We start from the raw sequence: 14188 nt of genomic DNA on the forward strand, positions 1-14188 counted from the left end.
TAGTTATTTAATCATGTATGATCTATTTGAGAACATATAGTCGAAATTAATTAATTTATTTATTTATTTATTTATGTTGTTGAGACAATCACAAAGCAAGTGTTAAAGTTGAATTTTAATCTCATATACATTACTAAGAACCACCTACTAAAACTTTCATCAATGAAGATAACTAACATGTTTTATGATATGTTACTTAGAAGTCATACACTATAGACTTTTTATATTGTAATACAAGTATACTTTAGAATAAAATAAAATTATGATGGTCGAATTGTTGTGTTGACAAACATGAACATAGAAATGAAGTGATAGGTTCACATAACACTTGAGAGGAGGGAATGGAGAGAGATCATGGTGAGGATTAATCTATTACTTCCCCTGTTTAATTTCTTTATATTTGCAACACTTTCCCTAAAATGGAAATACTACCTTCGTTTTATATTATTTGCAACGATTATACACTTTCCACTTACACTTTATGTCAAATTGTTGCAAATAATATGAAACGGAGGTAGTATTACAATAGTTGCAACACACTATAAAAGGAAGGTTTTTATATGGTCAAAATTGTACTATTACCTTTATTTACATCTCATGCCCCACTTGATTTTGCTCCTAACAGCCTCTTAATCCCATTTTAAGTGTATAATATCATGTAAGGTCCCCTTTTCTTAAATACCATGATAAAGTGTGTGTTGCAACTATGAAGAAACGGAGGAAGTACTAGAGATAAAACCTTAGATCACGTACCTGACCACATCATCAGAATCAAGGCTTCATTGTTGGTGTTATAAAACCTTATAAAATGGAAGGAGTGAATTGCTACCCTAATTTCAATATGCTTAAATAATTTTATTTTTTTTCTAATACAAGTACTCAAGTCTAAGTAACATATACAACAGCTCAAAAGACTAAAATTCGTCTAAAAGATGGTTGATTAAGACACATGGAATAAATTTTTACAACATTACTAAGAACAAACCATACTTTCACCAACTAAAATTGGCAATTACAATTAAGGAAACAAACTCTCTCCAAAAGTTCAAAAGCCCTTCTAAATCTAATCTATCCTCTTTTCACATTGAAAGATAAAAGGCATTGTTTTACCGTCAGAAAAAGATGGAAACTTGTAAAGATAGAAATCTTTCCTTTTTTTTTTTGAAGGAAGATAGAAATCTTTTAATAGTATTAAAATTATGTTTGTGAAAATAGAATATATGTTTTTTGATAAATTGTTAAAATATAACATAGGTAGTGTCAGATTGTCAGAACAACCAATTTCTTTATTTAAGGTTTCCAAGTATACGCAAAGCCAGTTGGTCACCAACATGTGAAAACTGAAAGATGCTCAAATTGGGCGAGTCATTCCTGCTCAACCTAAAACTCAAACAACAAGCAAACAGCTACTTCCCATCAACACCGTGAAACTATTACAACATACATCATAATCCAGAGCAAATCTAGATATAAAATACAATAATAAGGCAATTATATCGTGTCGCTTTCAGGAAGTGTACTAATCAACTTCACATACCAAATCTAGACAGTAGACAGCCTACCATTAGGGTCCAGTAGAATTCTGGAAGATCAAAGTTGTTGAGATGTCGAATATGGTAATAACATTTAACCCGTAATGTTATTGTTTCCTAATGCAACGGATATAACGAAAAAGACTCATGGCATGCCTTCGATGCCGAGACTTTTAAGGGCAAAAATGTATTGGATGATAAATTCTTGACTTTGGCCTTACACTTCTGCAGAAGAGAGTTCATTACACAAACAAGTGGCTATGGCATTCTCATTAAGGTGGCCTGCCACTTTTGTGGACTTTGACCTGAGAATGCATCCCGCCACTCGAATTTTGTTTCAATTGTATATTTACATGTACAAAAACAACACCGTATATTCACTCAAGCAACTGTGGAGAATGCCATCTTTGCATTGCTCCCACTTTACAAGTTTCCGCCAGCTTAGGATGTTTTCTTTCTTCAATTTTGGATGATACAAACAAGTCCATTAGATGCCGTGGAGTAGAACTCACCTAGACGAGGGAATCGCACATTCTACCAACAGTTATGCAGTAAAAGAGCTACTAACAGTGAGATTACCCAAGAAAAAGCTGTAATATGATCTCCAGAAGCTGCAAATACAACAAGACCACCAAAATCAACCAGTTAATCAGACAAGAAAACTTTACATGTGAAATAGATATAGACAATAACAAAAAATAGACTCCGCTTGTATGCAAAAGAAATCAAACAGGTCTGTGTTGCCTGCTCATAGAAGATGAAACTAATGGGCAATGCCCAACTCTAAAGTGGAGCATGCAACAAGTTTTCACTAATCCCAATTGGGTGTCACAAAATTAGTCAATAGCTAAGGCTCTGTTCTCCTCAGCCTATATAAATAAGTTGTACTCTGCAGTAAAACAGTCAGGTTCAGCAAAAATAAGCTATAAGTCAGTTGAAAAATAAGTATAAGTCAATTGTGAAACAAGCCAAGTTCAGTTGAGCAAAGTTTCAGCAAAATAAGCTAGTGAGAACAGAGCCCTGGAAAGTTCTTGAAGAATAACCCTAAAACAATGCAATTCCAGGCGACTTCTTCCCATGAAATTGATGATTTATTTTTTTTATTTATTTTTTTAATAAATCTAGCCATCCTGCCTACATTGAAAAGTTGCAATGCGATAGTTATATTTGCATCAGGACCATAATAAGCAGAACAGAAGCCAGATAACTTTTCAGTACTGAAGCATTATATCAAAATTTATCCTCACTGCACCATGAAGAGGAAATTGTAAAGATGAAGCAAAGAACAAAACTTCAAATTATATTACTTACATGGAGAAGGTGTGATTGATGGCATCTTGTCTGGAGGCCCTGGGTCCATTTCACTTGCTGATGGGGGATGAACACGAGCATATATAACATTTGGCAAAGGACTAGATGGTGAAATCCGATGTGCAACGGGAGTTGGTGGCTTAGCTTGTGGATGTGGTGTGGCAGCAACATAACTGCGAGGAGGCATTCTAGGTGCCCTAGGAGATTGTTGAGGGCTTTTTGGGAAATGCCTACTCCTGAATCTAAACCTGCAGCCTGGGGGGTCTGCTGGATAGCTTCTAAAAGGCGGATGGGCACCTGGAGGGCTTGCCTGATAGCTTCTAGCAGGTGCAGGGGCAAAAGATGGAAAAGCTCGGCGATGTCTCACAGGTGAGGGAGCACTTCTCTGTGGCGGAGGAGCACTCTTTACAGGTTGAGGAGCTTCCACAGGTGAAAAAGAGGGCGCACTAGTAGGAGGTAAATAATCATGGTCGTTATGATGGTGGTGGTGATAGTGATGGTGGTGGTGATGGTGGTGGTGGTGGTGAGGAAGAGGAGCAGGAGTAGGAGCAGGTGTTGGGCTAGGAGCATCACCACTTAAAGAATGTTGAAGTACTGAAGAAAGGCTAACTTGTTTGACTTTACCGAAGACAGTGTTATTAAGACCGAGATTTCTAGCAGGAGAATCTCTTATGGTTTGAGCCAGCTGCTTCAGCCTCGGCTGAGAGGGAACTCCGACCTTCAGCACAACAGATGTCTGAACAGTAGCAGGAGGAGCCACAGTGGAACCTCTAGAATTTGTCAGGCGAATGTACAAGTTCTGCACCAAATAAAATATAATAGAATAAGTAGTCTCAAATTAAGCATATTCTTTTGATGAAAGTAAAAAGCGACACACTTACCTCATTACCAGTCAAATGTAACCCATATTTAAGTTGGTTCCTCAGCACCTCAAAATTTTCTTGTATTTGGAGAATAGAGTTGTTTAAAGTGAAGTTAAAAAGAATCTGAACTTTCTGCAGCGGATATGCGATTTGGGGAGGACTAATAGTAATTCCACCAGGAAACTTCAGCACCTCAAAGAAAGATGACTCTCCAGACAAAGATGGGATCAACTCAAAGTCGAATTGTCGTATCACCAAAGATACAAAATTTGCTCGAATTAAACTCAGTTGGGCTGAAGAAATAGAATTTTTGGACACTGGATCAATCGCAAACACGATATCTGTAGAATTTAATCCAGAACTTTCCTTTGATAAGATGGCCACCTAATCATCAGTCAACAAAACAAATATCAGTAAGACTGAAATATGACAAAACTAAGGATGCAGAAGAATGGGAGCGGTTATAGATTATACTTTTGCATTAGCAGCTCCAAAATCCTCGTAGATCCCTCCTTCGAGCTCTTCAATATTGTCTTCCACAAATGAAACTGGCCTTTTTAATCTAAAACTTGCAACAATTGTATGACCTAGACATCAATTTTTTTTTAGTAATTAGTAATTATGTTTAGGAAATTCCAAATGATAAAACAAATTATAAGATCAAAGAGTTTAGTCATAAAATTCATAACTAAACATAATTGCTCACACTTCATAATGATTTCTTTTCAGATGTGGCTTTCCATGAAACAAATAACCAATTGTGCACATAAGCAGAACGATAGTCGAGAACAAGTAAAGACAGCTAATTATGCATATCATAATCATGCTATACGGCCTATACTAGCATCATATTCGTGAGGATATAACAGCATTCACAAATAGTTATATCATTCTTAGCCTTATCAGCATTGGCAGATAAACTAAAAATAAGTTCAAATGTAAATAGCATAAAATTTGGCGGATATTGAATCCACACAACAGTAACTTGTAAAGATATATATTAACTGGACATCATAATTCAGCACGAGCCAAAACTAAATCCAGGATGATCCGTAATGACCCTTGAACATGCATAATCAGCTATCCCAAAAAGGCCCAACTTTCACTTCAAAAAAGATGCTCCACCATGCTTGCCCCCTCCCAATGTCTATTACCACTGCATCTTTATAGAGTAATTATCCCAGAAAGCCGTGAAAAGGATCACTGGCTCTGACCTAGACCATAGGCTGAGTCGCTGAGACTACAACTGACACTCTAAAGCATTGTTATTTTAATACGCCCCTGAATTGATAATAATGAAATGGATGCTTTTGACATTCCATAAATAAAATTTTTTAAAAACTATGATGCAGAAATTAGAGGTACAGCATGTAAAATGTCAGTTGGATGATTTCACAATGATGTTATGCATGTAAGAGGAGGCAAAAAGGACGCCAATACTAGTGCAAATACCAAGGAAAGCATAGATTGAGAAGCAGGCTAAACTAGTTCGGTTGTACTAGAAAAAAATACACCATTTTTGCTCACTTAGGTTATATACTACATTTTCTCCTAAAATCCAGCATCTTGATCCTAAAAGCTTTAAAAAAAAAATCAATGAAACCTTATATTCCTACTAAGCTTACACAGATACATGGAAGTATTGGCCAATTGCCTTTATCTGAAGCAACCATTGCCCATCGAGTTATGGTTGATAAATAAATCAGTACATTAATACACTACTCTCAAGCACAGAGTAAATACACTAATAGTCCACCCTCCAACATATCATTCAAATATCATGACATCTTTGGGAATCCATTCTGGACTTCAGCAGATTAAGTAATTTCTCTAGCAGACCAGTAGAGCACCCGAGAAAATGCTCAGACTTCTGTGTTAGTTAATAGCGATCCTCTCACTATCTTCATGACATGCTTATGTATCAAATAACTTGTACTCTATAGTAAAACATGGACCAGCTCACCAAGGCAAGAATTGTAACTCTACATGGTAAGACTGTAAGAGAACAGCTAAAAAAAACAAAGTTTAGCATGCCCACTCCACTTTTCAAGCTGTACAAGTTCTCATGCTCCATTGAGTCCTTTCTCTATCTGTATTCTGTTAGAAATCTTGTGCCATAGACTGCATAACATATGTAGCATGAGAAGAACAGGAAAAAAGAACAAGTCCACTAGGATGATACTGTGGCAGTGATTAGTCACCGGCTTAGCAAATCTCAAGCACTCAAGTATAAGTGCTGAGACAGACTAAAGGGGCATTGTACAATGCATACTGTCATTCTTCATGCTTCACTAGCTTCAGTCCACCAAAACCAACCCAATGCGGCAATCCTTCTTTTGCAATAGACAATTAGATATGCAGACCCCCTCCCATTGTAATCCTCGTACACACATTAACATATGTTCTTCCTAAACAATTCCCTCACCGAATTCTTCGAGAATATATCCAAACAACACGAATTCCATACATCACGACTCGCGAGCAACACTTTGCAACTAAATGACCATCCTCCACACTGACGCGGCACAACCAAAAAAACCTCAATTCTCAGTCAATCAGTGTGATTGCTTTCATCCAATCATCATGAGATATAAATATCCTCAATTATATCCAAAACAAGATTACAATAACCAATCAAGGTAAAATTAATTCATTAACCTACTCTAACATCACAAAGCTACTCCCAGGGAAACAAAAATCTCATGATCCAACCTAAAAGGCAACATAATTAATGCAAATTACACGGCCACCGACAATTTTAAGGGAAAAACAAAGTATCAAAATACGATCAAAAAAGGGTCCCATTAATTAACACTAAAAACCCAATAAACAGCATACCTCAATTACCTAAATTACAATCAATTCATCAAAAATCAAACATAATCTACTACTTACTAACTTAATCTGTAATACTACTTCAATCAAAATCAACAAAAAAATGCAAAACCCAGAAATTATAAATCAAAATATGAGCAAAAACTAACCTCGATACCGTGGATCTAGATCTAAATCACTTCGATCTGCGAAATTTAAGAAGGGGGGCAACCAAAAAACAGCAGAAAGAAAAACTGAAATCCCAAGCAAAAGTGCTAAAATACACCTGAGCTTAAAAACCCTACAAATTAAACTACACTCTCCTCTTTCTGCATTAGACCCAGAAATTCCTTCACCATTAACAGCAGCTGAGGAGAGAGAAAATTCATCATTTTCTTCAGACTTCCCCATTTGCAGAACAACAACAAAAATGTGGGTTTTTTCTTCTTCACTTCCATACCCAGTTGGGTGGTTTGAATTCGGAGCTCAAAAAACCCATTTCAATTTACCCTTTTCAGAGAGAGAATTGTGGATGAAATTCAAAGATTTGAGGAGAGAGAAAATTAAATAAATACAGAAGATGATGAGAAATAGAAAGAGTAAGTTTTAGGGTTATGGTGGATGGATAGTTGTGCCAAGAAAAAAAAAATAAATTTAAAATTGAGTAAACTTGCTGCAAAATTTTTTAGCTTTTTTGGATGTACTAATAATAAATAATCAACACAAAATTGGGAAGAAATTGGTTGGTTTATCAATCTGCTTTTAACTGTTTGTGGGGTTTTTTCCCTTCAAAATTTTTAATTTTTTTCAGAAAAATTGTTGAAGAAAGTACAGGGTCACAGTCATGGAGGGTAGTGGTGGTGATGAGGTGCTTAATTATTTAATTAATAACTTAATTAAAAATTAAAGCACTAGTTAAGGACACTTGATCATGTTAATTAGAGAGAGAAAATGATTAATTAAAAGAAAGGGATAATGGAAAAAGGAAGCTAAAGAGAAGTGAGTAGAGTAGAAGTGGCCTATAAGATTTGTAGTTTCCTAATTAAAATGGGCCACCCCCTAGTCTTAGTGGAGTCCTTTTTATTAATTTTAGTTAATTTATTTGACTAATTTTGGGGTTCTTTGATGAAAGGTTGGGCAAATTTAAATTTGTACTACATAACTTTTTTTGTTTTTTAAGTCAAGGAAGTTTTGAAGTTTGGCAATGTCTAATCGGGAGACTTTTAGATTTATTAATCAGGCTTGTTTTCCGAGTTAAATTAAAGTGAGAGATGACTGAAATTGGGGATACACAGTTACGATTGTCGGTTTAATTAATGAGATTGCTATGGTCATGGATATATCTTTTTATGAAAGATTTTATTTTACGGGATGTCCTGACTTGGATTATTTTTAAAGATGACAAGTTCTCAATGAAATCACAAACTATTAAAAGACTTAAAATCTTGAGAATTTTTACCATGGGTACGGTGAAAAGTTTGGAGTTAGCCAATTTTGGAGATGTTACTATATATATATACCCAAACAACTTAATGCGCTGTTTATTGGCAAGTTTATATGGTGGGTCATTTTACGTGTTTGTGGGTTGCGCTTATCAAATTCTAACAGAATACATAATTTGTGAAGACACATGTCCAATACGGTAGAATGAAGCTGTTTCTATCTCTCGGCCCACAATTTGTTCAATTTCCAACACGTTTTTGATGTAGCGAAGGATGATAAACGTGAAGCAACTAATTTTAAGCTCATGTGTGAAGCTCATGCAAAGCACGGATTTTCGTTAGTTTTTTAAAAATTGATTTGTTTATGTAATAAAGGGGAGTAAGGATGAGAAGTGGAAACTTTGAAATACTAGTACAATATGAAAGTTGTTGAATTGAAATTAAGAGGGGAAACTAATGAGAAATAATTGTTTAGAAAATGTAAAAAGTTGATGAAGGATGGCGTTAATGATGGGAGAAAGGGAAATATATGGGGAAAATAGATAAAGAAATAGATAAAGAGAAAAGAACACATGATATTTTAAATAAAAAAATAATTGTGATAAAATGAGAGTGACATATAATAGCAAACTTTCTTGGTATAAAATATTAATATAGAATTATAGATATATTGCCCACTTAACTTAATGCTTCATTTGTCAAGTCTAAATGGATTTAAATTTCAAGATGAGGATGTAAAAGTCAGATTAAAGAGTACGCTCTAATTTGGTGCATTTGAATGGGAGAACTATTATGAGTAATTGTTGTTAACTTGCTCCAAACTCCACCAATGTCCACCACCTCACCACTAGGCACTAACTACTAGATGCTCCTTCACTCTCCTCGTTCCCTCGGCAATGCATGACACTCCAATGGACACATCAAGCGTCTTTCAATCTCCATTTATTTGTCTCTTTAAGATAGTTGAGTTTTAGCCTTTTATATTCTTTTATCATATTGAGATTAGTAAAAATTATTCTTCTAGATAAAATAGACTTGTACACCAATTATAATGAATTTAATAGAAATGATTGATATAAAGGACCAAAATATCTCAAACAATTGATAAATGAATGAAAGCAAGTGAAAGCCAAAAACTCCATTTCGAGTCGACTTCTATTTATTTTTATTTTTTTTAATGTAATAAAGCTATTATTTTAATGTTATTAACACATTTTAAGCATCTTTCAAAAAAAAAAAAACAAACAAAAAAAAAATTAATTAATTAAGCATATGTAGTTATATCAAAGGCAACGGAACAAATGAAGTCTTAGCCTAGAGGTTAAGATTAAGGGGTTCTGTACTTTGAATTGGAGGGTTCAAATTTCCCCACCCTCGACATTTGTAACTTGTATTGCCCTTGAAATATGCAATGGACTTTTAAACCCTTTGAATACAAATTTTAATGAGTGAAACCCCAAAAGACATTTATTTAATAATGCAAAAATCAGGTTTTAGAGCATGTTCTAATTTGGAGCTTTTTGGATAGGAGGGTTATGATTAGTACTTGCTGTTGAATTTTCCAAACTCCACCAATGTCCACCACCTGTTCACTGAATGCTCTTTCACTCCCCTCCCTTGTCGGTGCTTGACACTTCAATCGACACACCATCAAGCACCTTCTATATTCCATTTACTTGTCTTCTTAAGATATTTGAGTCGTTGTCCCCTTGAATAATTCTTTTATTTGTAATATGGAAATTAGAATTGTATACCAATTACAATAAAATTATAAATATGAACGATAAAAAGTGCCAAAATATCTCAAGCAAACATATGAATGAAGACGTGTAAAACCAACAAAAGTCTATACATCTTTTAATATTATTATTATACCCTAGGTATATATAGATTTATCAAAATGAGACCTTAAGAGACACATAGTCTAGGAGTTTTTAAAAAAAAATATAAACATATATGTATTAATACATGGGATTGTAATCAATGGCGGTTCTAGGATTTTTTCCATATGGGTTCGGATTGTTAGCTCGAAGTTATCGAACATATATAAGATAATATAGTTAATTGATATACATTGATAAATATAATATAATACGTGTACGAAAAAAGTATGATCATGTAAAATAAAATTTAAGCTTTGATTTTAATGAAAAGGAAGCAAAAAAAAAAATTATAGAAAATCAATAGGCTGGCATATAAAATGTTAAACAAAAAATATGATTGTGAAAAAATATATATGAAGTACTTATATATGCTTTGATTTTAATGAAAAGTAAAAGCAATATAATGGTAATAAAAATAAAATGTAGCCAAAACAAATTGTTAAAAAAGAATGTTAAAAACGTGCAGTAAAAATAACTTGTTTAAAAAATTAGAAAGGGGTTTGGCAGGTTTTGATCCCGCGCCAACAAGCTACTGAAGGTATTTCACTTGCAGTGCTTGACCACTAAACCAAGAACATGCATATTAATTTATAGCAACTGTTTTTGTATTTAACTTATATTTGTCTTTTCTTCTAATTATGAATTTTCCCCAAATCAAATACGGGTTCAGGTGAACCCACTGAATCCAAACTGAAATTGCCACTGATTGTAGTTAAGCACACCATCCAAATGCCCAGATGTGGGCAAGTCCTACATAAAACATTATCAGTCTCATATATGGATGATGTATTATTAGCAAAAAGGGCTAAATTGGGTAGGAGATAGCAACATAAAGTCATGAAGACAAATTTTATGCAACATGAAGGTGTATGTAAGCTTATTGGGCGACCAAATGGCTTTGAGCGCATGACTTGATACAATCTATGGTTTGAGGATCATTGTGATAAAGTGAAATGCCAACTTGATATATTCCTTTTATTGTGTTCTTCTATATACTTTATGATCTGGATTGGATTTTATTGCACCAATTAGTAAGTACTTAAACTCAAATGAATGTGTATATGAGGAAATAAATAGCTAGTTTTTTGTCTCAACACCTTGCAAGGTAACTTGTGACATGTAAAACTTAACAATGATGATAGATGGATAATTAATTTTCAAATTTGTTCAGATAAAATTGAATTTTTACGTATAGAACAATTGCTTTGGCTGAAACTTTAACAATGGCTAAAATACGTCCCCGCCAACATGCTAACAACATTTGAGAAGGAAAGGTTTTACAAAACTAACTATACATAGTCATAGCCACAATTGGTCAAATGTTTTGATTAATACTGTTGTGTCTCATATATTTACAATGTCTATTCGAAAACCTTGTTGTGAACTTTAACACACTTTGTCATACTTACCCTATGTTTCCCTGCCTATTACCTACAAAAACTTTCATTAATTCCCATTAATGAATTAATTACTATAATATATGTTTCTACTTGATATTTGGGCATCAAATTATTCTAGCCTCTTTCCTCATATCTTGTCTCCCGCCGACTCTATAGCTTTGTATGTAGCCCAATCCATAGAAAAAAATTTAAATTTGATTTCTTTTGTGCTCTTCCCCATTCTTACTTTAATTGGTATGCTACTTAATATGGAGTAATTGCTTTACCATATGACAATCATAATCGAGGTTTTGTTTCTTGAAATCTTTCACCCGATATAAATCGGTTACGCCCACCCTTAAGTTTTTTCATACAACTGGCACAAAAACCATTTTATAAAGCTTATTTGATACATTTAATAGGTAGGTTATTTAGAGTCCTTTTCACTTACATCATTTTCCGAAAAAAGGTTAAGAAAGCAAAGTTGAAGATAAGGAATGCAAAAAATAAAGTATATATATATAAAAAAATAATAAAAAAAACTTGATTTAAGAAAAACAACTAATTAAAACAGCTCTAATTCTCCAATTTACTATGACCCATTATTCATTACTCATAAATCATATTAACTACCATACGGCCCATTGTTCATTAATCACCTTTCTCAAATCGAGTCATTTATAGGTCCATTTAATTTTCAATTCTAACAACTTGGCATACAGGTTGACTAATTAGAAACGAACTCACTTTATACCTGATTCAGCACAGATAAGAATAATGATTTATAAGCTACACTGTGTTTATTGGAAAATTTTGTGCACATTACAAAGACGTTCACTTTTCATACCAAAATTAATAAAAATTACATATCTTTACTCTATAATCGAGCCCATACACGACTTGTCTTTAATTTGTGTTTGGCTAATTGTTTGGTTTGCAAGGACTATGCCCACCATTGCTAACTTTGTCCATGACAAGGCTACTCCCTCCATTGTTAACTTTGACTTTTATAATATCTATACTAAAATATTAAAAGGCGTTTTTAAAAATGTCTATGTGCCACATATACCCCTTTTCATTGCGCCGCGCCACCTACTCAACCTTTTATTATGTATTCCACATCACCACTCAATCAACCTTAATCGTTATGCCACGTCATCCAATCAACCAACATTACACCATATAAAAACATGAGGATAAGGAAATTTGAACACCCAACCTCATATAAGAAAGGTGATTATTTAACCATCTAAGCCAATTATCAAAATGTTATAAACATGAAAATAAATGTATATAATTGCAAATCAGAAGGTCTAATTAAAAAAAAAAAGAAAAAGAAAAAACGACACCATAAATATCAAATACGTATAATCACAAGATTAAATAAAGTAGCAACCTGGTGCATCGCCCGGGTTACACATAGTTCACACATTAAATTTGATCACATTTTCTTATTAAAAAATTAAAATATATATATATATATATAAGAAATGTGTAATAGCGAAGTATTGTGTTATCGGATTGATCTCAATGTACTACCTCTGTTATATATTATGTGCAACAATTGGGTATTTTTTATGAGATATAAAAAAATTCAATTGTTACACATAATGAGAAACAGAGTTAGTATATACATCACTCTAAGTAATCAATTACTCGCTTCAAGTTTTAACTAATTTTACTACTCCCTTTATTTCTTTTATATGGTTACACTTTGACATTAATATTAATTGTTTTTAATGCACCCACAAGTATTTGTTCATGTACCTATTCAATATAAAAATTTGAGTAAAAATTATTAATTTTTGCTACCGCTCAAATTTAAGTTTATTCAAAAATAAAAAAAAAATTAAAATGTTTTTTTAAAAAAAAAAAACCCCAGCCACCCTCAACTGCCCCCCCTCCCGTCAGCCACCCTCCCCCCTGCCGGCGGCCGGCGCTTGGGCGAACGCCGGCGACCCCACCCCAAACGGACGACGATGATGATGATTGTATGATTGTAGGGGGGGTCGATTCAAACAAGGGGGAAAATCGAAAAATTTCGACCTCTAATTCGACAAGTTGTGTCGAAAAATCGAAATTGATTGAGGGCTTTGTTTTCTTTAGATTTCAATTGCAAAATCATGTAAATAATTGTTATTTTCGTTTTGAAATCAAAGAGTTTGATTTAAAATTTTTAAAAACCCTAACTTTTTCCCCAATTTGATTTTGAATGAAAATCATCATATTAATTCAATAAGATTGAAAATTGATACCAAAATCTTGTTTTGGGATTAAAATCGAACATCAAACCGCTAGAAAATCCTAATTTTGATTCGAAATTGTTCAAATTTTTGGACTCGGTTTTCTTGTTCGTCGCGGCACCGTGGCAAGGCGTTTGTTCCTAGTTGCGCGGCATTCAAGGGCGTTGGCTGGTTGCGGTGGCTAGGAGTTTTCAAGCGTCAACGTTGGTGGCTGAAAGTATGTTCCTGGCTGCTGCTGCGTTTGTTCATGGCTGCTGCTGCTGTGTTTGTTCATGGCTGCTGCGTTGGTTGGGGAAAGGGGAGGGGAAGGGGTGGGGATCCGCCAAGGGGGATGGTTGGGCTGGTGTGGTTGGAAGAAGAGATGCGGGCCAAGTGGCTATGGGGTGGAGGGGGAGTGGCAGGGGATCGGAAGGGGATTGGTGGCTGGGGAAGGAGGAGAGAGAGAGGCAGGGTTGAAGTGGGGCCCACAAACGGCAATAGTAACAGATTTCGTCAACTGGTAGTAATTTTAACATATGTGGTTTTAGGTGGTAGCAAAATAAAATAAAATTTTTAAGAGGTAGCAAAAGTGAAACAAGGGTGTTTTAGTAGTACCAAAAGTGAAAATTTCCTAAAAATTATACAGTAAAAAAAAAAGTATTTTTAAAAATTCATCTCAAGACGAATCCAAACAACTACATTCCCACATGACATAATTATGTTCTTAATACTCCGTATTAAA

General features: G+C 34.3%; 1 protein-coding gene across 1 annotated transcript; it reads right to left on the reverse strand.

The window, feature by feature from the left end:
* Positions 1 to 1396: 1396 nt before the first annotated feature.
* On the reverse strand, positions 1397 to 7452 carry LOC110711811. The gene is made up of 5 exons (XM_021890238.1): positions 6691 to 7452; positions 4181 to 4293; positions 3725 to 4090; positions 2844 to 3642; positions 1397 to 2143 (listed from the first exon to the last, which is right to left on the reverse strand). The coding sequence occupies exons 1-5, from the start codon at positions 6929 to 6931 to the stop codon at positions 2067 to 2069; spliced, it is 1596 nt and encodes a 531-aa protein (XP_021745930.1). The 5' UTR covers positions 6932 to 7452; the 3' UTR covers positions 1397 to 2066.
* Between the last annotated feature and the right edge of the window lie 6736 nt (positions 7453 to 14188).

This window comes from Chenopodium quinoa, unplaced genomic scaffold, assembly GCF_001683475.1.
Source record: "Chenopodium quinoa cultivar QQ74 unplaced genomic scaffold, ASM168347v1, whole genome shotgun sequence".
NCBI classification, from domain to species: Eukaryota; Viridiplantae; Streptophyta; class Magnoliopsida; order Caryophyllales; family Amaranthaceae; genus Chenopodium; species Chenopodium quinoa.

Coding starts and splice junctions, on each gene's coding strand:
- LOC110711811 (XM_021890238.1), bottom strand. CDS start 6,931: ATGGGGAAGTCTGAAGAAAATGATGAATTTTCTCTCTCCTCAGCTGCT. Junction 4,294..6,690: donor TCTAGATCCACGGTATCGAG/GTTAGTTTTTGC, acceptor ATTGATGTCTAG/GTCATACAATTGTTGCAAGT. Junction 4,091..4,180: donor TTGGAGCTGCTAATGCAAAA/GTATAATCTATA, acceptor ACTGATGATTAG/GTGGCCATCTTATCAAAGGA.